Source organism: Nematolebias whitei, chromosome 17 (genome assembly GCF_014905685.2).
Source record: "Nematolebias whitei isolate Nwh7 chromosome 17, NemWhi1, whole genome shotgun sequence".
In the NCBI taxonomy this organism is placed as follows: domain Eukaryota; kingdom Metazoa; phylum Chordata; class Actinopteri; order Cyprinodontiformes; family Rivulidae; genus Nematolebias; species Nematolebias whitei.
This window is the reverse complement of record NC_056514.1, coordinates 32975471-33000333: the sequence shown is the minus strand read 5'-3', so window position 1 is coordinate 33000333 and position 24863 is coordinate 32975471. Positions and strand designations below refer to the sequence as shown.

The following is a 24863-nucleotide window of genomic DNA, read 5'->3' as shown; positions in this document are numbered from 1 at the left end:
TCACAGAAGAGACTCACTTTATCTCTCCCTTTTTGCTTCCTCTTTCCCCCTCCCTCCATCGTTCATTTCTTTAGGTCTTCTCTCACAGGCTCGGTCTATTTTCCTCAATTTCTCCAGCCCACACACACACACACACACACAAAACCATATATCTTTTCAAGACACGCAGTCCACCCCCTCAAAGGAACTCATTGCAGCTCCTCAAAAAGCCTCTTTGCACTGAACTAACCTAAGCTAGGCTTCGTCTGCACCATTTGACAGCCTTTACATCTCAGTATGCAGAACAAAAACACACTTTCACAAACACACACAGCTTTTTGGAGTGTGTGAAACCTTCAGAGGTAAATAGAAAAAGTTACCCTATCACTATACAAACACACCTAATAGTAACGGCCTCAGCTACACACGACGACACTGAATGCATTGTGTAATAAGGCTGGAAACATATGCTAATGCATGTCAGCACTAAAGATGGTGATTTAAAATGCTGAACTTGAGCCAGGTTTGGCAATTAAAATTTTACTGCCACCTGGATGATTCATAGAGGACATTTTAGGACAGAAACAAGCAAGCTGGGCTTATTTATACCTATCAAAACATGGCAAAAAAAATCAGATAAAGGTTTATCATTCCTTGAAGGAATCCCTGCCGCCTTTCAAGCCTGAAATTTATTCTATAATCATCTTTTTCTGAGAAATGATAAGAGTTTTCATTGAACCCTTTTATGCAGTCTCATGCGATATTGCTCAGAGTATGTGTTATGCATGACTCTCAGCTACAACCACACCATGATTTAGCATAATATCTGTAAAACTGGAAGAATTGTGCTCATTTTTGTGTTGGCAAATGTGGATTAGCGTCTTGAATTGGACCAACTCCAAAGGTTAATGAGTTGTAGATGTTCCCCCAGTGATTATTTTCTAAATGTTTTGTTAAAATCGATCCAGTAGTTAATGAGATATTTTGCTAACAGACAAACGGTGCCACACCAACTGGCCCCTCTTGGCTCGATAGTTCTCTTTTTCCCAAGCTTTTGCTTTATGTCCATTTTAAATTTCCTCCAGCTATTTAGATTAGCGGAACTACATACACAGAAAAACAATTGTTGTTTTTGAGCAATTGGGAGTGAAAATAATATATTTTTACCTGAATTTAAAAAATAAACTTAAAATCTCATCTGGAATGAGGACAACCAGTCTAAACCCAATGTCCTCATCATTAAGATGTAGGATCTAGAGTTTACATACACAATATTTTTTTATTAAAAAAAATTAAAGAGAAGACGAGCTTCTATAAGTTAAGTGGTGCTCTTCAATAAGTAATGTCTACTGTAAATTTAAAAATAAAGTGAAATTATATAAAGCAAATTATTTAAAAATGATTCAAAGAAGAGGCAGCTTAAAATGTGAAAGTTTGTTTCCAGCAAATGTTTTTGTCAATACACCTTCAAATTAAAGCTGTATATTTGACTTTTTTTTTATGAAAAAGGACAAAAAGTCCACTGTAAGGACAGTTTACAGCTTCACTTGTCTGTAAAGATACATAACACATTACAACTGTTGTGGAACTACAAATTACATCTGTCCTCTCTTCACATTACATATTTAGTATGGTAATATTTCCTGTAAAATAAAAAAAAACTGAAGCATATTAGTTGGCAATTCCTTAACTCTTATATTGCCAAAGTTTTCAAATCACCATTTTACAACCACAGGATTTTCTGTGGCCCCCACATAGCTCCCCAATTAAATAATTTCTGGGGGCGCCACTGATCAACAAAGTTGACTTTAATTAAATAGTTTATGCCTGGGTTCTGCAACTGCGGCTCTGGAGCCACATGCGGCTCTTTGGTTCCTCTGCAGCGGCTCTAAGTTTTGACCAAAACTAACATAAAACCGAAGTTTATTGGTTGCTGTACCAACAAGAAATGGCTAGTTTTAACAGTTTTCCAGTCATGTCTTTTGACAATATGTGAATGTTACTAACACAAGGAGTAAAACTTGTTGTCTACATCATGCTAGTAGTTTGTTAGCCACTTCTTTTAGCTCACTTCCAGTCTTACGGTGTGATCTGTTTCTCAAATCCACCAAATGTTTTGGGGAAATACCTTTAAGGCAAGTTGCTGAGAAGAAATATGGTGTCAACTTGATAACAATAAAAATTAAAGACAAAAACAAAGTAAATGAAAGTATTTATTTTCAATTTATAATTCATTACGTATCCAACAAACCGGCCTAATGTTAACTTTATTAATTCATAATAGGATACTTTATGATACTTTACTCCAACAGGCTTGAAGTGGGCCATGGGCCACCAGTTGACAATCACAGTTTTAGCAGGTTTTGCGGCTCCATAGACATTTTATTTAGTGTGCAAACGGGCAGAAATTAATCTTTTGATCATAAAGGTTGCAGACCCCTGGTTTAGGCAACAGCATTATGTATTGTGACTGGCTCTCAGCTGCAAGCACACCAAATTTTAGCACAATATTTGTAAAATTGACTGAATTATAGCTATTTTTATATATTTTTAAGTCAGTTGGGTGTAGCAGCCATCTTTAATTTATTTGCCTATAAAAGTTAATCGGTTCTATACATACATTTAATTATTACTCTATGCAAGTTTCATGAAACTTTGTCCAGTTGTTAATTTGATATTTTGCTAAGACACGCTCATAGGCATGGACAAAAGCCTTATCGCCTTTTTTACCTTTTGGATGATAAAACAATAGACAGACACTTGTTGTAATGGGGATAACGAGCATGATAAATCGGTTGAGACATCATAAAGCTTCTATTCTTCTCCTAAAATTAAATTTTTTTATTAAAAAGCACATTCCCCCAAAATACACAGGGCCACTCGCAGTGGGGGACAGCCATCATCATGTCTTCTCTCGCCCAATCAAAGAGCACAATAGACTGCCGCAGTCGGGCCTGTCTTCATGTGCACCAATCAGTGTATTCATCAGCGTCATGCAGGGCGAGGGATCGAGCGGCACCTACCTTTGGATTTTCAAAAGCACAGTGGGTCGGAGCATCTATTCATTTGCACGCATGCAGGCGCACACACTCAAGACGCTCGCGCTCACATGCCGCAGCACCTTACCTTATCAAAAATGACACATTCCAATTCTATCTCCAATGAGAAAAAAAAAAAAATGAAGCTGAAGAGCTCTAAAGCCTGTCAACACATTCACTAACCTCTTCACCATCCAAAACAGCCCAGTAGCCAAACACATAAATAAATCATGGGAAGGTACCTCTGAGTTTTCCTAAAATCACAGAGGGTGGCGTCCCAAACAGTGAGAAAGAGGGCAGCAACAAAGAAGGAAAGAACAAAGAACGGTGGCACTGTAAGTTTTGGGTAATTATCACTGAACATTTTTTTTTTCTAAAAGCAGACCAGTGGTGCCACTTGTTTTTGGGCTGTTTTCAAAAACAATGGACTAAGTAGAGCTTGAGGTGTGACAACATTGCTTTTATACACAACAGGAACATCTGTTCAGGATTACATGCGGTCGCCGGCGTATGATCGGGAGCCCATTTGAGCAACGGCGAAAACGAGGCATGCTGGAAGCTGATGAACAGCTGTGTGTGTGTGTGTGGGGTGGGGGATTCACAGCCACAGTCGTTACCTGACGTAAAAGCACTTGTGCATACGTCTTTAAAAGACTATGCACACTCACTCAGCTCACATTCTTCCAATCAAACTCCAATTTATGGAAAAGGGGAGATGGAAGGAAGAGTAAAAACCAAATCAAACCATCCATGGGGGGAGCAGGAGGGGGTCACATGTTCCTTAGGTCTATTACCATGACCTGGAGCTCTGCCAAGTTGATTCCAGCCAAGCGCCATCAATCATCCTCCAGTTAGTCCCTCTTACATCATCAGCCATGATCCATACACATGTATATATTATTATATACACATATATATGTGTGAAAGTTGCTCTCAGGTTCATCAATCTTATCTTAAAATTGTCTTTTTTTTTGTGGTTAAACCAAATGAGCTCGTTCAACACGTCAGAAAACACTGACCTTAGTTCTGTGCCTAGAGAAACAACTTCCTTGCGCACCACATGTTGATGAGGTGAGAGGTGAGAGGTTTGTGAGTGTGAGGGAGTGAGGAGGATGTAGGGGGCATGATGGTAGAGTGAAGGACAACAGGAAGTGAGGAGAAAAAGAAGGCCATACCTTGGTCGCCAATCATCAGGTGTGCAAGACCTTGAAGGAAGACAAGAGCACAGTCAGCACATCAAAAGGATCATGGGGCGTGAAGTGTGTGTATGCACTGATGTGTTTTCATGATGCAGGAGCTTGACAGTGACATGCTGGTGGAGGCTAGTTCTTCAGTGGGGTTTCAGTGTATGCGAGTCATCTAAATTATAAGAATAAGTCCACTCAAAGGGCACTTACTTATCCTATGCACAAACAAGTTTGTAACAAAGATGTTTGCACACAGCTACGGACTAGATTGTCCACCGTACGGTAATTATATGTCTATGTCTACGTAACCTTGAGGCAAGGGCCACTTAAGATGATTGCACGAGAATTATAGTACTTACCAGGAATCAGCAACCAACCTCTACATACCCACACAGACCAGCTTAAGCTGACTAACTTGGACCCTGGCTATCTAGTCCAGCTAGATGTGTACATTAGAAGATGTATCGAGCAACAAAGGCAAGAAAGAAGAATGGAAAAATATAGCTGAGACGTGACAAAGATGGAAAATAGGCAAACATTTGTGCATTAGAATTTATTTTTATAAGGAGAGAAAGATGGAAAGGAAGATGGAAGAAAGATAGATAGGTAGATAGATAATTTGACGTACCTGGAGTGTAGCTGTGCTCTGGAAAGGTGCCGCAGCCAGGCGAAGAAAGAGAAAGACAAACATTCATTAACATGCATGCTCAGCCCAAGGGTCGCCATGGCTACTTACTGTACATGCACACTCGTCCAGGGTTACCGTGGAATCAGACATGCAAGTCGACACAAACGTCACAATGGATACCATGCTGCACTGGTAGCCAAAACTGAGGTTTGTTTCTAGACACAAAGCCACATTAAAGAAATGCACAATTCTTTTTTAATTTTTTTTTAAATCTGTGTACACGTAAGCGCAAACAAGCACCCACATTTGTAGGAAGAGAGGTTGGATAATAGAGGGTAGGGGGAGGGAGTTGTTGGCATTAATATACATTCCTACCTGTAAATTTGGATTCAAGAGCCGTTTACCCCACAACTTACCTTGTAGCTGCTTCCTCTCCCCAGAGCACCCCGACAGATAGCATGCAACACACACACACACACCCGTACACAGTCTCTGTCACGCTCTCTCTTACACGCTCACTGCCTTTCACACAAACACACCAACGTTGACTATGGCAGTAATAATGATGTGAAATAGCAGGGTAAACATGTAGGGATGGATTAGCAGTGCAAAAAAGAACGAGGGGCATGCATGAGTCAGTGCTGGGTTCTGAGTGTGCATGTCTGTGTTTGTGTGCATACGGAAGTGTGTGGAGGTGTGTGTATCTGAGTGTTTCCTTGCCTCTGCCCTTGCGCTAGTAGCATGGCAGAAACAGGTGGAGCCATTAGCATGCTAACAGTGGTTTGCCCTCAAGGACAATGCAAGCCAGGCCAGGCTTAACAAGCCCAGGTCCGTTGTGCTTTTGCTGTGGGGCAAAAAGCCTCCGACAGTAATTATATTCATGCATAGACCTGCTCCAACGTCTTCACTTACATCTAAAGGTGCTGAACATCTCAAGTTTAAATGTTTTTCCAAAAAGATCAATCTGATGTGCTTTAAAGAAGAAAAACCTCAATAGTGCCTTCTGCAAACTTGGATAAAATATGTATTGTGCTGCAGTCTCTTAGGAGAAGACATTGAACAACATGACGTTGCAGACAATTTTACGTTTTAAATCTGCAAAACTATGAGCACAAATAAAATTAATCTACAGGGAGCCTTAAAACATAGTGAAGGTTGTTAACTACCAAAGCCAAATTGCTAATTTCTGTTTTCAAACGTGGTCCAATGAATCCATTGTTTTAAACTCAACCCTATAATTAAAGGATTTACTTCCCCTGATTTTCAGAAAAACAAATTTATCTTAAAATTTTATAAAATAACATGTTTTTTATTTATCTGAGTCCTTATGCTTTGCTCTCATCGACAGCTGCTTTTTCTCTCCTATGACTTTTGAAACGGCTTCTCTAAAACACTTCACTGTGCCTAAACTGGGGTTTTATTTGACATGCTGAAAGTTGGTGATGGTTATTCACTTCAGCCTAAAGATCCTGCGACTGAATGCATACCACCGTGGCAGCATCTTGGCAGACCAAAATGAACATCATATAGGACCGGATTAAAAAAACATTTCAGACCACAAAAAGCCCTTCAAAGCACAATTGAAACCATCCACAAAAATGCATCATCTCCTCAGCTCTCCTCTCAGAGCTATCTATATCTCTAAACAATTTGGAGAAAATGAGAAACATGAATCAGAGAGGACCGGAGGAACTGAAACTACTCTGAAAACAATATTGCACTCTTGTTCTTTAAGGTGTATCTTTTTGTTAAATGGCTCCTAAAGCTGCCGGTTCAGTGGAATAGCTCAATGATTCGGTTACCTTCACCAACAGTAAGTAAATGTCGAAGGCTTGAGTTACCATTTCCAAACCAACCACTGAGTATATCACAAGTTCCTTCATTTTACTGCAAAACCAAACAGAAAGTGTTATTTTTGTCTAAAATGTGAATAAGATAAAATACAGAAACACTAAGAGGGGGTGATAGGACGGTATTAGATTGGGATGGATCAGAAAGGGTTGACAATCTGCCAAAGCAGAGAAATCATAGGATCTTCTACAGAGCAGATTCTATATATTTGGACACACAAGATTTCTGTGAATCAGAAAAAAAAATAGTAAGTTAATGAAAATGTGTACATTTAAAACTAATGAAATTTATAGCAGAAGAATGTCTTAATGTTATCAATGAGTGAAATTTGGTGGCACATTACTGAAAGTGCAAGAAACTGTGTAACTTCTCAAATAACCTACATAATATTGCTAAAATTAGAAACATCTTGTTTAAAAATGATGCAGAAAAACTGGTTCATGCATTTGTCACGTCTAGACTGGACTATTGCAATGGTTTATCTGGTGTCCAAATACTTCTTTAAAAAGTCTTCAGTTGATCCAAATTGCTGCTGCCAGAGTCTTAACTGGAGTTAGTAGGAGAGATCATATCTCTCCAGTTTTAGCTTCTCTCCATTGGCTCTCTGGCAAATTCATAATTGAATTCAAAATCTTAAATTCTAACCTACAAAGCCCTCAACAACCTAGCTCCATCTTATATTCGAGATCTTATTGTTCCATATTTTCCTAACAGAGCACTTGGCACTCAGACTGCAGGCTTACTTGTGGTTCCTAGAGTTTCCAAAAGCAGAATGGGAGGAAGATCCTTCATTTATCAGGCTCCTCTCTTGTGGAACCAACTTCCAGTTTCTGTCTGTAAGGCTGACACATTTTCCAGTTTTAAGACTGGGCTGAAGACTTTCCTTTTTGATAAATCCTATAGTTAGGGTTGGCTTGTCATGCTGCCAGAGGCTTAGACTACTGGAGGACAAATTGACCTAATTTCCTTAAATGAACTGTTAAAATTGAATAGATTTCATTTGATACTATTTCTATCTTAACATGTGATTTTCAACCTGCCATTGTGTATCTGTTCCTCTTTCCTGTTCCTTTCAAACCCAGCTGGTCGAATCAGATGATCACTTTCCTTTCCACTGCCCTCATGCTTGCTCAAGATGAGAGTTCTGCGATGGAGTCAAAGCAGTCTGCTCCTCAGATAGTGTTAACTTATTATATATATATGTATATATATATATATATATATATATATATTCAGTGCCCTGAGATGATTTCTGTTGTTACTTAGCGCTATACTAAATGAATTGAAAATAACCAGTTATACATAAGAGTGGAGTACGCTAACATTACTATATCACTTCCACTAACTTCAACTAATGACTGCCTATCAAAGATAACTTAAGCTAATGGAGCCTATCATTTTAGATAACTTTAGTCTATGTTAACCTTTCACTTAAGCTAGCTTAAGCTAACATTAGCTCATCAATTTAAATTTAGATAACTTTAGCCTATGTTAACCTATCACTTCAGCTACCTTAAGCTAAGGTTAGTCTATCGCTTCAACTAACTTTAGCTAATATTAACTTAGCAATTTAGATAACACAAGCTAATGTAGCCTATCATTTTAGATAACTTCAGTCTATGTTAACCTATCACTTCAGCTAACTTAAACTTATGTTAGCCTATCACTTCAACTAACTTTGGCTAATTGAACTTATCAGTTTAGATGAAGCAAGCTAATATAGCCTATCATTTTAGATAACTTCAGCTTATAGCCTGTCACTTCAGCTAGCTTAAGCTATCGTTAGCTTATCAATTTAGATAACTTAAGCTAACACAGTCTACTTTAGATAACTTCATGTTATGCTAGCCCATCACTTCAGCTAATGCCACCTTATGTTAGCTTGTCCCTTCAGCTGACTCGAGCTAATATTAGCCTTTTATTTCAGATAACTCATCCACAGGCAAACACATTAGCAGAAACGTGATGTGAATGTATTTTAGACTTTGTAGCTGTATGTGAGGATTAAGCTTTTTTTTTTACATGAACAAACAAATAAATAAAATTAGAGTTAGACAGATTAACCAGCTAATGATTTTAATTGGCAAATAATAACTTTATGAAAAAATCCCATATTTAATGTTTTTTAAGCAAATGTGCTGGTCTATATTTTATTTTTAAGTGTTCAAGTTTTTCTAAGGGTTGTTAAATATTTGATATTTCATTTAAGTTGAGTAATATTTTTAGTTAGATTAAAAAACATCTATATCAAAATTTTGTTTTTCTTAAAAATCAGTGTTGTATGTTCACCTTCGGCTGCCCTGTCTTTAAAGATTAACATTGGTATAAGCAACAGAAAATCTAATTTCAGTTGACCTCCAAATGCTTTAGGCAGCTTTGTGTACGTTCTCAGTCAAGCTGAACGGTGTCTAGCAAAACGTCTGGTGGAAAACAAAATATAATTAAAAAGTCATTGTGAAAAAACACAACATCATCGTCCTCGTCAATGTGTCAAAAAAGACATAAATATATATACACAATAGTTTTATACTATGTTGTGCATAGTATCTATGAAATAAATTGTAATTTTTAAATTTATATGTCTAAAACAACTTGATAAAATTGCACAAACTAATGATATTCTGTTCATAAATGGTGGATGGCTTACCATTATCACTCTCTCTATATATAAATGTGACAGTATGTACAGTAGTTATATTTTTGCAAAAGGTTTGGTTGCGATGTTCAGTAAAACAGTAAAAGTCATGGTCATGTAAAAAAAAAAAGTTGTGATATGATATTTTTGTAATATCACCCATCTCTGAACTGCACTTCCTGAAAGTACATAATTCGCCTCCACTCAAACTCAAAAGCCAACCCAAGTATAGCTCTACATGATGTTTATTTTTGTCCTACTTTATTCAGGAAATTACACAAGTATCAGTTTATTCTAATAAAGAAAGCTATGTGATTTTACTTAATATCGCTCCCTTTGCTCGAAGTAAACCTTTTAGCTTTAGCTATTTTAGAAGCCATCTGTTAGCTATACCAGACACTACTGCCAAGAGAGGAAAATCACTGTACCATTGTTGCCTAAAACACTTACAGGTAATATATGAGCCCATTTCCTGTAACATATATCTTCCACTTCAGAGATACAAGCAGTCTCTCATTGAGTGACAAGTGCCAGAGCAATGTAGGCAATGAATCTGCTGAGAGCCTTTATGAGAAATGTCTGTCTCTTATTTAGCTTGAAGAGCTGCCCTGCTGTCAGGTAACTCAGCAGTGATGTGAATAGCAATGGTCCTGCAGCTCACGCATCTCATGAATGTGTTTCCTGCATGTGTTTGTATGTTTGTGTCACATATTTGTACAGGTGTGTGTGCCTCCCCATGCGCACTGAACATCAGCAGAACAGCAGACTGGATTAGGCTGGCTTGGATCAGATATACTGTAATTCTCAGTGCAGCATGGAGCCTCTGCAGAGCTTAACTTGTCACTTTCTGTACTTACATGCAGCCAAAGTGCCTGAGCTGCAATAATGACAGTAACTTTTACACAGATACCCCTGTCTTCTATTTTATAACTAATAAATGGAGCTAAATAATCAAATATTCCCCTTACTATTTATCTGAGAACTTGGTGAAATCTTTGAAACGCTGTCCAATAATCAGACAAGATTTTCAGTTTACACTATTTTCATCGCTTAAGCAGCAAATATTTTACATTTTTGCTTTGCAAATTGATTAAATGGAAAGCAGAACTAAAAGCCACTTATGTGATTATTTATTTTGCAGATGGTTTTTATTTAACATGTTAAGCTCTTTGTAAATCTCCTTATATTTTATGTACGACCAAAAAAAAAAAAAGCATCAGTGCACATAATTTGAGATTCAAGGACTAAAAGTGAGAGGGCTTTGTCTCTCTGGAAGTTAATGATCAAGCTACTTTTAGATTAATTTCCTCCAGAAAATCTAGTTGACTAATTGTTGGTGCGTGATTTATTAATTCTCTCTCGATGGATTCATTATTTCAGCACGTGTGAACATAACGCACCAGTACCTTCCCAGCTGCTTGGAAAAGATGGATGCTTTCTACTTGGAACATAAACGCTAGGATGAAGCTCAGGCGTTTAAAAACAGCAGCTTTGGGTGGCAGATATGATGCCTGATATCACAGAGAAGACCAGCTGCAGGTAGCAAAGAGGAAAAACAATGATGAAGAGGCACTCCTGGCATGAGGTCTCCTTATTAATCCTGTCTCCATGGCAACCCGGGCCGTCCCACTGTCCACTTAATGTTAAGGTGTGATGCGGTGGGTGGCTAAAAGGGATGTATGTGATGCTGACGGCGGTGAACGGCAAGGCCACCCAGTCATTTCTGGCAGATGCATTTGTGTCATTAAAAAAGAAAAAGAAAAAATTAAATCAATCGCTCGGGCAGAGCTGAAAGGTATCTTCGGCGTACAGCAGTTTAGAGAGCTATTGATTAAGAATGCAGATTTGCTCGGAATGAACTCGTGCAAATCTGACGACACGCGCAACTTAGCAGGGGGAGGAAATGAAAGCATTTTGCAGTGGCCATAACTGGATAGCTGAGTTCATTAAGCAACTGTTTAGCTTTGTAATGGCCATAATTGCAATGCCCCGCGCATTGGCACTTGCACTGACCAAAAGCTTGTTTGGCAGAATTAAAGGAGACTTTTCATATGGGGTGTACGTACTGAAATGCATTTTTCACTGTGTGTTACACTTCTTTTATAAAGCACCTATTGGACATTATTTCTTTTCTTAGTAAGAGCACTGACACATTACCACACTACACAAAAGCAAACACAAACATCCTCAAAAGGCCGTTAAAATTAATGGCAGGTGATAGATTCTGCACACATCATTTCAGCATCCTATGCACAGCAGCTCTGAAGGCCATCTAGAATCAATCTGCATCCATTACCACAGGCAGCCAGGTGTCAGCCATGTAACAACCGCTGATTTCCAGCCTCTTCACCCCGTTCCAATCAGTTTCTCAACACAACCCCCACATCCATAAAGGATCTATATCCTGGCACCAACTGTGCCCTTTAAAGCTTGCCAACCAGGTAAGATCTTTCAGTGAGTCTCAGATTTGTACTCAATCTGCTGATTCATAAGCTTGCTTGTTTTTCCACATCTGAGCTCCAGCTTCTTTAAGCTAGCTGTTTTTCCTTTTGGGGGGGTGGGGGTCCATTTGTTTGGATTTTAGTCGTTTGCAGGCTCAAAAATCAATATCAACCATAATCTGTATGCCTGCTTTGCACTTTTTGTGAAGGCTGCTGATCCAGAGATGCCAAGTAGAGAGATGTAAAGGTGTGAATGAAAAATATGCTTCTGTAGCAGAGCCAATGCGTTTGAAGTCTGAGGTTTAGATTTGGTGTTAAGGGTTGAGGTGTTGATGTAGTTGTATGTGTTCAAAGGTGTCAGTATGTCAGTAAACGATGGGATGTATTTGATGGGTCAGCATGATTTTAGGTCTTACCTTCGCTGCAGTCATTGCCTTGGTAGCCGGTGTCGGAGCAGTCGCAGACGGCCCGGTCGTTGACCACGCTGCACACCCCTCCATTCTGGCACTGGTGGTCTGTCCCACAGCCAGCTGTTACTGTGATGCCCTCTGAGCCGTCCAGCATCACCACCGAGCCATTGATGCTCACCGACGTGATCCAGCCACGGAAGGCGGCGTGTTCCCGCACCGAGGGGGAGGTGAGGCGTAGAGGCGAAGAGTGGAGCTCCGACGACAACCCACCTATGTATGTGTGACTAAATACTGTCATGTCTCTTCTCTTACTCTTTACTTCTGCCCATCCCTCCAGTCGCCCGTCCACCTCCAGCGAGGTGTTTCTCCAGTCCCGCTTGACACGCACCGCGTGCCATCGTCCATCGCTCACTGCCACGCCTGACTGCAGCTCAGCTGGCTCAGCACAGAAGATGGAGAAGCGGAGGCGGAGGTGGCCGTGGAGAAGCAGCAGCTCCAGGAAGTCACAGAAACCCTCATCATCCAGGTAGAGCAGCAGGCCCTCCTGGCTGTGAGTCCGCAGACTGAAACTCAGCACACTCTCGCAGCAGGCATTCCACACGGGAAACCGCCCCCACTGGCTGGATACACCCCCAAACTCCAGGACCTCTCCTTGGGCCTGGCCCCCTACGCTGCATAGGCACAGCCCCAAGAAGAGCAGCGGGGCTGCCGCCCAAACGCAAACCGCCATTACACTCATGCACACACTCGCTCTCACACTCACACACACACAGAAAAAGATAGAGGCTAGAGCTGGGGTGTTTCCTCTGGCCTACAGCTCATGGTGGCGACTGTAGGGCTCTTTGTAGAACACTTTGTAGGCGTCTCAGAGGAACTCGTCTGTCTTAGTACTGCCTGTTTGAAGGGAGGGGTCAGATCGGATGGAGCTCCAGGGATGGGAATGGGTGGAGGTGTCAAACCTCCGTCCCCTCAGCACCCTTTGAACATCTTCTTCCGCCCTGCCTTGGTGTTTGTCTGATGTTTAGTGTCTCCTCTCCGTTCGTTCTTTCATCCCTCGCTTCAAACACGAGACTCCAGGTGTGTGTGTTTGTGTGTTAGACGTGAGACAAATTGGGTGCAAACTCCATCTTTGTGTCCTAGATAGGGCCTTATCCCCCATGCAGGCAACTCCCAACGGAGTTCCAGTAGCTATACATGTGTGTGTGTGTGCAGCTTACACACAGGTAATGGAGAGAAATGACACCGTCATAGCAGTATTTTCTCCCCCCACCCCCCGCCGCCCCCCCTCCTCTCTATCTTAGTAGGGCAAGACTTAAAGTGTGTGTGGGCAAATATGTGTGTGAGTGTGTGCAAGCAGTTGAGGTATGTGTGTCTTTCACTGCCGTCATCACTCTCTCCAGCGACCTACAGAGAGAACAGAGAAGGCACAATCAACCAGGGTCAACACACACGCGCACACACACACACTCAAGCTGAGCCTGATCTCAAATTCCTCGTGGACTTTTTGCACAGAAACATCACATTGTATAAAAACACACTATAAACAGTACTTCTACCACACACACACAGCCCCACATTATGTTATAGCGATGGCCAAGCACACACAATGTGAGCATGCGCGCGCACACAAACACCATCACAATAGAGCACCCATAATGCCGCAGGAGATTTTCAGGTGGCATACCTGCAACCTCCTCACAATCCCTCCATGATTCCCAGAGTCTACTAAATTAACTTATTATTATTATTTTTTTAACACTAAATTTAAATATAGCCACGTCGCGTGGCGGTGGAGGGGCTTCTGTCGGCTCCATCACAGTGAGGACGCGAGCAGCTCCGCGCGCGCTGCGGCGGATGACTCAAAGAGCCGCGCTTTATCGAATTAACGGCTCCGGAGCCTGATTTCTAACACATTTACACACAAGCACGCACGCGCGCACACAAAGACTGCGAATACGGTGCGCGCACGGTTGGACGCGCACGCGCGCACTCTCCTCAGAGTGGTTTCAAAAGGCGAAAAGCGGCGACATGACTATTGATAGACAAGGTGAATGAATGCGGTTGAATTATCGATTCTCGATTTGTTGCCGTACCTCCCCCCCCCCTTTCCCTCCCTCCCGCCCTTCCTCGCTGACAGTTGACAAAACGCGAGTCCGTTAACTTCAGCTTGGCGATACTTTTTTTTAAAGACAGCGTTGTAAACGGACATAGCAGCAACTCGCTGTCTTTTATTTTCCTCCCTGTTCTTATCAAAGCAAAAAGCCGACCTACCTCGCGCGCATCCTGTGGTTCTCTTTGGCAACTGTGCCGCGCGCGGCACATCGATTTCCCTTCCCATCTGAGGTGAACGTTGAGTCCGCGAGACAAGGGAGGGAGCGCTCAGAACCGGAACTCAACTATCACCGAGGTTCACGTGAAGGCGACACGAAGGGGCTGTTTTCCCTCTCGCGCTCACTCCCTCTCTCTCTCTCTGTCTGTCTGTCTGTCTCTCTCTCTTTCCCCTCGGTTTTCCTAAGGAGGAAAAGGTGCAGTCTGAAGCTCTCGCGGCAGACTCGGCAGAGGGTGAGTCACGTGGTCGCAAGGGAGAGAAAGTGTGAACGTGAGGGAGAGAGAGGATGGGCGGGGCCGCGCGCTGCTGCAGCACCTTGGACAGCGCGCACGAAGCCAACGTTTCTAAGAAATTAAAAGGAAAATACTAATACCGCCTTTTAAGGTCGCGCGCTAGATGGGATTATAATCTGACGGTGAGAACCAATCACAGCATTTCTCAAAACACAAAGAGAAAACAAAATGTGACAAAACAACAACAACAAAAGAAAACACTACAGCGTCTAAAACAGGGGTGCCCAAACTTTTTCCCTGAGAGGGCCAGATTTAAAATCTATCAGAGGGCTGCGGGCCAAATGCCATAATACATGAAATGCAAATACTTATTTAAGTAAAGTCATTTATTTATTATACAGTTATTTAACCTTCAGTTCTGTATAAAGAACATTTCAGAACAAACTGTGCTGGTGATGGTGGGGGCGGGGGTTCTGGGGGTCCTCCCTCAGGGAATTTTGATTAAAGTAGATGCCATTTCCTGCATTCTGGTGTATTTTACAAAGGTTTATTACAGTAGATTAACATGAAACAAAAGAGGTAAACTCTGTTATTATTGAAATGTCTCTGACTGCAAAGCGTTCATGCAACACAGCTGCAGCTCTGCAGGTAAGAGGTGTCCACTTCAGGACAAATCGAAGTTGCTGATTGGTCAGTTGCTGATTGGTCAGTTGCTGATTTGCTTACTGGATTGATTGACAGATGACAGACCTTGTGCAAAAAAAACATAGATTTTATTGGCCTGTTTGAGACTGTCGTCATTTATTCCATGTGTATTCAATATTTAGGTGATTCTAAGGTTTAAGAACTGTTTCCTTACACAATCCTAATGATGGTTTCTTTATTTTTTGGGGGTGCTGAGTTTAAATTTAAAGAGGTTAAAATCACCACTGAAACCAGTACATATTTATAATTTACTTTTAAACACTTTGTGTGATATATGTGTGTTCTGTCAAAGGAAAATGGTATTCAGTGGCAGGAAGCTGACGAGTGATGGTAGAAAGTCTGTCAAAATAAAATATAAAAATATAAATTATTAAAATTATTTTAAAAATACATACATTTTCTACGCTACTGTGTAATCCGACTGTGTAATCCGTGTAGTTAAATTATGGTAGTCGGGCCGACTAACAATAAAGTCAATGGGTGGAATCAATGAGTGTAAGCACGTTGATTCTTTAAAGGAAATTTTAATAAAGTGAGGAGAGCTTGGCGGACCAACTGAAATGGCTTGGTGGGCCAACTTTGGCCCGCGGGCCTCACTTTGGGCACCCCTGGTAAAAGAAAAACAAGAAGTAAAACAAATAGAGCAAAACAACAGAGAAAAATGCATTTCTTCCGAAAATCATGCGTAAATGCTGAGAGCCGAATGACTGCTGAGATTTGCTGAAGAAACTAAAAGTTTTTAAAGCTAAAACAATCAGAGCACTAACTGAAAATGGTAAAAGCTAAAAACTGTAGAACTCTAAAAGCTAAAACTTGCTGAAAAAATCAGCACGCCAGCTAAGTGCAGAGGAGCAGAACACTAGAGGTGAAAGCTAAAGGGAGTAAAACACTAGCTAAGAGAAAAGTATTCAACACTAGCTAAAAGATGAAAGAAGCTGAACTTAGTTGACTACTAACCCCAACCCCAATACTAGCTAAAAGCTAAAACTAGCTAAATGCTAGCCAAAAGGTAAAAGTCAAAGTAGAAAAAGGCTAGCCACCTGCAGAACCTGAGAGTGAAAATAATGGAATGATCTGAAGTCCTAACCTCACTCCTGTTTAACAGTTTATTTATTTAACAAACAGGCAGAGTTGTAGTCGAGACCACCTAATCCGAGGCCAAGTCAAGACCAAGACTGTTAGGGTCCAACACCAAGTCGAGACCAAGACCTCGTCTTGAAGATCAATCTTTTCACAGATTATCTGTCTTATATTGTCATGACATAGTGACATCCATCCATCCATTTTCTTTACCCGCTTATTCCATTTTGGGTCATGGGGGTCGCTGGAGCCCATGTCCAGCAATCACTGTGCGAGGGGCGGGGGATACACCCTGGACAGGTCGCAAGTCCATCACAGGGACACATAGAGACAAACAAGACAAACAACCATTCACTCTCTCACTCACACCTAGGGACAATTTAGAGTTACCAATCAGCCTAACATGCATGTTTTTGGACTGTGGGAGGAAACCGGAGTACCCGGAGAAAACCCACGCATGCACCAGAAGAACATGCAAACTCCACCCAGAAAGGCCCCTGGACCGGGGTTTGAACCAGGGACCTGCTCGCTGAGAGGCAGCAGCTCTACCAGTTGCGCCACCGTGCTGCCCATATAAAAATGTTACTTTTATCACAATATATTTTTTATAAAAGTAACATACTGCAATTTTAAGTTTGCTTTTGAATGAGCTGTTATAAATTTTCAAAGCTACATAAAGAAATCAGACATTCAGTGGTTTCTGCACAATAATGTTCATGTCATGTGACCCACTGACACAAAACTTACGTTAAACTAGTCTACTAGACCTGACAGACGAGGCACCCTCATTTATTTCACATTTTAAAGCATTTTCTAATTTTGCATAATTTATTTGTTCAAAAATCATGGTTTTCGCTCAATAACTAATTAGAAAATGCTTTAAAATGAGAAATAAATGATGGTGTCTTGTGTGTCAGGTCTATTAGAGTAGTTTAACATTAGCTTTGTGTCAGTGGGTCAAATGAATATATTAATTTTTGTTTCTGAAGAGTGTTTGGTTCGGTAATTTGTTGACAGTCCCTAAGCAAAACATTTCGTCTCAGAGGAGGTGCAGACTGAGCACAGCTCAAATCAAACTGCCTGCTTCAGATCGAACGGGAGGAACACCAAAAAGACCAAATGACCATCAAAAAGTGATCTCAAAACCTGCCTCAAGTACTACAACACTGCAAACAGGGCCCTCAGAAGCATGTGGAAGAACCATACACAACCACAATATCCTGTCACCGTCTCCTCATTCTGTATTTGTCACACAAAATGTGGTCACTTTGGAACCAACAGCACACCTGAGCTGATCCCACAGGTGTTCAAATGGCAACATGTCTTCTTTCTTCAAACTTCAGTCATCCAATCCAAAGAAAATCAGCTGTTTGGCAATGCAGCTCTCAGACTCAACTCTGTTGCTCAACCCACAAATATTTTTTTTCTAACACATGCAACACCATTTAAGCAGAAATAATAAACATGGACTGTATAAGATTTAAAGAAGGATTGTTACAAAAAAAACAACATATTTTAAACTTGTTGTGGTAAGTGTACAAATGCCTTTTTGAAGGTACTTTAATATTTGACCTATTTATAGCTCTATAATAAATATTTTATGAAATAGCCATTTTTAAAAAGTGGTACCAAAACATTGTTGGTTTGTGTTTTATTTTTAACACTCCCCCTGAATGAGGAAATAACACCATTAGCACAAATTTTATGTATTTCTTTAAAAACCCTTCAGATTCTTCTGTCACGCTGATGACAGACACTTCCCTTGAACACACACACACACACATTTCCCATGCAGAAATTAATTTCATTATCACAAGTGTTTCATCAAAACGACCGGTGAAACAAACTCGTGCTCGTCTCAGAGGACTTGTGGGGCTAATGAGGGCAGATTCGCAAAGCTTAGTGGCACTTCAGTGTGAGGAAGCAGAACGCTGCTTTCAAACAGGAAGCAGAATTATCGGAACGTCACAAAGACGCCAGAACAAACACACGCTGTGGAAAAATGCAAGCTGGAAGCAGAAACAGTTGTTTACACCACCTGAGCTGAGCAGGTCCAGAAAAGCAACAGTGTTTACAGGTGAAGGAATGTAGGAATAATTTTAAACTCATTAAATTAACAAAAAAAACAATAAAGAAATCCTGAAGTAATTATATAGCTGAGTGCATTACAGTCATTGCAGCTATGAAATATTAATGAGTGTTTTCACATCTTTAATTGCGTCAAAGAAGTTGGAAAAGTTGAACAATAAGAGCTGACGTTGATCGGCGTTCGATGATTTCTAACTCTTCCTGTGACTCAGTCCGACTGCGAACGTGGGGGCGAGAGTTTTAGGAGGCAAAAATAAAAGAGATGGATGAACTGGATTTAAGATACAGTGGCCTTTTCTGGTTTATCTCTTTTTTTTTTGACACAACACCATTTACAAATGAGCATAAATTGAGGAGTTTAAAACCACATCAGGTTTCTACAGGGGCATCCACACCGAGGTGGCTCAAAACTACAGATGATAGTTGGAGTATTCAGAAAGGGTAAAAACAATAATAAACCTTTAGACTTGGGCTGAATGTTTTTCACCTGGTGAACTGCTTTACATAACCGAAATCTTAATTGTTCAGCAGGAAGATGCTCTGAAGCAGGTCTGAGCCCAGAGTGGCTGCCTGATTCATCCACAGCTCGAGGAGGTCAACAGGCCTGGGAATCATAATTAAGAATCATAACGATTGTTCTTTTCCTGAGTCTGTGGAGTGTGAACATTCAGAGCTAATTGTTGAGGGGACAGAGTTTTCTTAACGGTTGGTTTGCTGCATTTTTCTTCATTGCAGAACCTTCGAATCATAGATTTGCTGATGACCTCTGATTTTATAGGAGTCAAAGGAGTATTTTTTTTGTAAAGTAAAATATTAGATTCAGGGTGGGAGTTGGACTCGGCCAGGGCTGCCTGTTGTCACCGGTTCTGTTCATAACTTTTATGGACAGAATTTCTCGGTGCAGCCAGGAACAATGGAGGGAGTCCAGTTCGGTGACCTCAGGATTCCATCTCTGTTGTTGGCCTCATCATGCTGTGATCTTCAGCTCTCACTTGAACGGTTCGCAGCCGACTGTGAGATGGCTGAGATGAGAATCAGCACCTCCAAATCTGAGGCCATGGTCCTCAACTGGAAAATGGCGGATTGCTCTCTTCGGGTCGAGGGTGAGAGGTCCCTCAAGTGGAGGAGTTCAAATATCTCAGGGCTTTGTTCACGTGTGAGGGAAGAATGGAGCGTGAGATCGGCAGACAGATTGGTGCAGCATCTGCAGTATTGTGGACTCTGTGCCGGTCCGTTGTAGTGAAGAGGGAGCTGAGCTGTAAGGCAAAGCTCTCCGTTTACCAGTCGGTCTGCGTTCCGAGCCTCTAGTATGGTCATAAACTCTTGGTAGTGACAGAAAGAATGAAATTGTGGAAACAGGAGGTTGAAATGAGTTTCCTCTGCAGGGTAGCTGGACTCTCCCTTAGAGATAGGGTGAGAAGTTTAGTTATCCAGTAGAGACTCAGAGTAGAACCGCTGCTCCTCCACACTGAGAGGAGTCAGTTGAGGTGGGTCAGGCATCTGTTAAGGATGCTCCCTGGGCACCTCCCTAGGGAGGTGCTTCAAGCATGTCCGACTGGGAGGAGACCCCATGGAAGACCCAGGACACATGGGAGAGACTATGTCTCTCGGTTGGCCTGGGAACACCTTGGAGTCCCCCCAGAAGAGCTGGAAGAGGAGGCTGTGGAAAGAGATGTCTGGACCTCCCTGCTCAAGCTGCTGCCGCCACGATTCGGCTTCGGAACAAGCGGAAGATAATGGATGGATGGATGGATGGATGGATGGATGGATAATATTAGATTGTATATGACTCAGTCAATGGCTTATTGGTAACATCTCTGTTATTTTACAATTTTGTATTAACTTGAAGTCTTGTGTTAGATTTTGTGAGCTCTTTTCATCTGTCCGTCCTTTCCTTGATTTATTTTAGATTTTACGAGGTTTGGTCGTAAAGTCTTGTTTTTTTGCATGTGTTTCTAACTGTGTGAAACAACATAAAAATAAGTAACAGCCATGATAAGAGCAGGTTAAACAATCTAAATGCCAAAGAAGGAGCTTCATCAGTGCCTTTATTACACTCTCTAAAACACCGGACTGTCGTTTTTGTCCCATAATTATTTGCAGTTTCACCTTTCAGAGCAATGCTCATGAAGTCTTAATAATTTGATTTAATGCACATAAATATGAGTCAGGAATGTGAACATGTATCATGCCTAATTGAACATTTAAAACATTCAATTTTAGTCCTTTTCTACTTTTTTAATTGCCAACCCTTATGTTAAAGTAATCATTTTTATAATTTATTTGTTCATACAGTATATTATATTTTCCATGTTAAACATACAAATGAGATTGCTAATGAGCCTTTTTTTTTTTTGACAAAACAAATAGCAAATTAAGAACTATGCAAGGTGGTGCAAATAGGATTGGACTGTCAATGAAAGAAATTTATTTTTTCTAGACTCTGTACAAAATTCTCTGATATGACATCTTCAAATTATGTCAAAATATATAAATATTTAATGAATTTGAAATAAATACAACATAAATGATGACACTCAAACAGGCCAGTAAAATCCTTCTTTTGCAGGAGTCGGATCCTGAATGCCACCTGTCAATCAACCCAGTACGCTCGTCAGCAACTGACCAATCAGAAACCTCAATTTGTCCCCAAGGTAAACGCCCTCACCTGCAGGAGCTCCACCCCCCTTTCCTCCCAATAACCCTGTCATGTTTTGCATTACAAACGCTTTGCAGTCAAAGGTTAATAGTTACATTAAAGGTTAATGCTTCAAGCTAGTTTTGTTTGTTTTGCATGTAGATATATGTTGCAACTTCTAGTTTCATAAGTTTAGTCTTTGTTTGCTATGATCCTTTAAAAGCCCTATTTGTGAATGAGCTCCTCGTTTATGGCCATACCACCCTGACCATGTCTGATCTTGGAAGATAAGCAGGGTAGGGTTTGGTTAGTACTTGGATGGGAAACCGCTTGTGAATACCAGGTGCTGTAAGCTTTTGCACTTCTCACAAAAAAAAACACACCATGGGGTACATTGTTCAAGCGCCATCGTCAGTACTGGGGGCAAAGCACCCCTAAAGGTCAAATTCTAGAATTGCCCCTGCTGTCCCATAATCAGAATATCTCATGAACCACTAAACACATTAATACAACTCTCAAACAATATTTTACCTAAAAAACTGACTAACTTTTAGAGTTAGTCCAATTCAAGATGGCCACCACAGCTAACTGATCATAGTTACGTGGTTGTAACCCAATCAGTTTTAAAGAATATTGTGCTAAACTCAAGATGGCTGCTACAACTAATTGACTTTAAACAAAAGTAAACATGCCTGGTCATCCTCAACATATACTGATTGCATGGACTTAAATTAATAATTGGAATAATAATAATTATATTAATAATAATTAATTATATAAATATAAATCTAATATAAATAATAATAATTTGAATGATTTCTGGTTTCTTAATGTGTTTTTTTTTTGTGGTGTACAGTACATGTGAGTGTAGTCGTACTTAATCAGTATTAATGTTGCGCTAATATTTTTGCAGTCCGTGCTAAATGTATGATTTTTCATTATATACACAAATCGCAGCAGCAGGTTTTTGTTTTTCTTGTTTTATTTTTTTTCAGGAGGGACTCCATCTGTGTTCATCCCAGTTCATGGGTGCTCTCCCAGAGCTCCCCTGAGCCAGCTGCTGTTCTTTTTATTTCCCTTTCACAGCTTCTGTGTTTATCTGTCACTCAACGTGCGCTTGCTTGTGTTTAAAAAAAAAAAGCCCCTTTTTCCAACCAACACTTTTCGCTGTGGAGCTGGAGAATGGACGGTTGAGGGTGTCCTGCAAAAAGGAAACCCTGACGTCACCGGAGACGCACTCTGAACAATGATTGGAGCTCACAGCAGCTCATTGTTCTTTTCGCTCCCGTTTTATTTTTATTTAATTTTTTTTACATAGTTGTATCCTGCAGATGCATTGGGTTTCAGAGAGGGAGGTATTTGCTTATACGAACTGTGTTTACTCTTGCGAGAGGCAGCTTTCTGGATGAGCCGCAGCACGACCACACAGCTGGAACACGAAGACTCAAACTGATCAGAGCAACAGATTTCAAACCGAAAGAGGCTGAACGCACAAACCTTTGCTGAGAGCAAGAGGGGAAGTCAGAGCGCACGGTTCTCTGTGCTTTCATATGTGTGAGTAAAACGTTGAAGAACGAAGAGGAGATGGGGTGGAGGAGGCGTTACTATGGAAACTATCTCAACATCAGCACTTGGATTTCCATTGGGCTGCTGACCAGAACACTACAACTCCCTCTTCCTTCGCTCCGGCTCCTTCTCTGCTCCTCCTGCGCCACGCTGACCTTTTAGACCAAATGGCAATAACAAATAATATTAAATAACACCGCCCTGCACGATGAAACTCTGCCAAAGTTCCTGTGAGCAAACAAGACGTGTGGAGTAATAAACACAGACAGGTGGCAAAATCCAGGGTGCAGAAACCGCTGCTTTGACAACATTTAAAGATCGAGCATTCTGAAAAAAGAAAAACAAAGAAAACGTATAAAATCTCATGCATCTCAGAGAATGTGTTGGTGATGACTCTCAGCTACAAACACACATGATTTTTCCTCAATATTTACAATAATTAACTCATAGAGCTCTTTGTGTCTAGGCAAATGCTGATTAGCTGTGATGGTCAGCTTGAAACATATTGACTCCAGAAGTTAATCAGTTGTAGTTGTACAGCTAATAATTATTTTTGTTAGTTTAATTGAAATATGTCCAGCAGTTTATGACATATTTTGCTAACAGACAAACAGGGCTGACTTTAGCACTTAAAGTCTTAAACAGTGATCTTGCACAATATGCAGTAGATGTTTGCATTATGAACAACTCTCAGCTATGAGTGCACTAAATTTTAGAATAACATTTAAAAATGTGACTGTATTGTAGCCATTTTTGTGTTTTCTGAAATTGTCTGCCTGTGGTGGCCATCTTGAACTGGATTTACTCTAAAAGACAATTAGTTTTAGAGGTACACCTATTGATTATTACCTGATTGTTTGATTAAGATCAGTCCTGTGGTTTATGAGATATTTTGATAAGAGACAATCAGAGTTGACTTTAATAATTATTACCAAAGTTCCAAACACAGATATTACATAATTAATTAGTGCTCAAAATGCATTTTGTAAATCAGTATCAGCTACTACCACACCAAAATTTAGCTCAGTCTTTGTAAAGTTTTTTGATTTATTGCCATTTTCATGTTTCACATGGTTATCTGCGGTGGCCATTTTGAATCAGGTTTAGTGCAAAGGGTATCAAGTTGTAGATGTACTTACAATAAATGTGTTTTTAAAGCATCACTAAAATCCGTTCGGTGATTCACGAGACAAACATACAAGTGCATAGATGAGTAAAAACATTACTTCAGCTTTGGTGTAGCAATAATTATTGCAGCATCATAAACATTGAATGATCAAAAAGCTAAGATACGACATCATGAGATGTCACTTTACTTTAAAGTTGTCTGATTTTTCAGCCGTTATTTTGTTTTCAAGTAGAAGAAAAATATTGTTTGTTTCAAGGAGTTAAAAAAAAATGCAAATGAGCAAAAACTAGGAGGATATTTAGTGTTCTGTTCATTCATCCTGACAACTGTTTGTGTTTCTCTGACCTGTGATTCACTGCATGAGCAACTACTATAAACGTACTGCCAGCGTCCCACAGACAGACAGACAGACAGATTTTTTATTCTTTTTTATTCTGAGAAGTCCTTAGAAACATTAATTCCTATAACGGTTTGATTTATTTGTTGTTACATTAAAGTTCAGAATTAAGGACTAGCATTTGTTAATGGAATGCATATCACCCGCCATATTTTAGTGGATTTTAGTGTATTTCAGTGGATCGTGAGATATTCTGCTAACAGACAGACAGTGTTGACTTTAAACAGTTGAAGGCAAATTTTTCTACCAGTGCTCACTTATGTGTTAGGTATCATTCTCAGCTACTACCACATCAAATTTTAACTAAATATTTCTTAAATTAACAAAGTGAAAACACTTTTTTGTGTTTTTTAAGGCTAATTAGCGGTGGCAGCCATTTTGGTTTAGTTTGACTCCAAAAGTTAATGAGGTGTAGTTGGACATTCGTTAAAAAGACTCAGCATTTTCACTAAATATCATTCAGTGGTTCATTAAATATTTTACAAACAGCAGATATATGAACACACACAGGCAAAAACACTTATCTTCA

The 24863-nt window shown here is 40.3% G+C and overlaps 1 protein-coding gene across 1 annotated transcript in view; it reads right to left on the bottom strand.

Annotated features, from left to right (window-relative positions):
- The window catches only part of nrxn1a (neurexin 1a), a gene marked incomplete in the record, with an annotated part of 91833 nt that extends 78398 nt beyond the window's left edge, over window positions 1-13435 (bottom strand). Inside the window, 3 exon segments of the mRNA XM_037691501.1 lie at window positions 4193-4222; window positions 4833-4850; window positions 12176-13435. Coding sequence (XP_037547429.1) covers window positions 4193-4222; window positions 4833-4850; window positions 12176-12908 — 781 coding nt within the window.
- Window positions 13436-24863: the final 11428 nt, after the last annotated feature.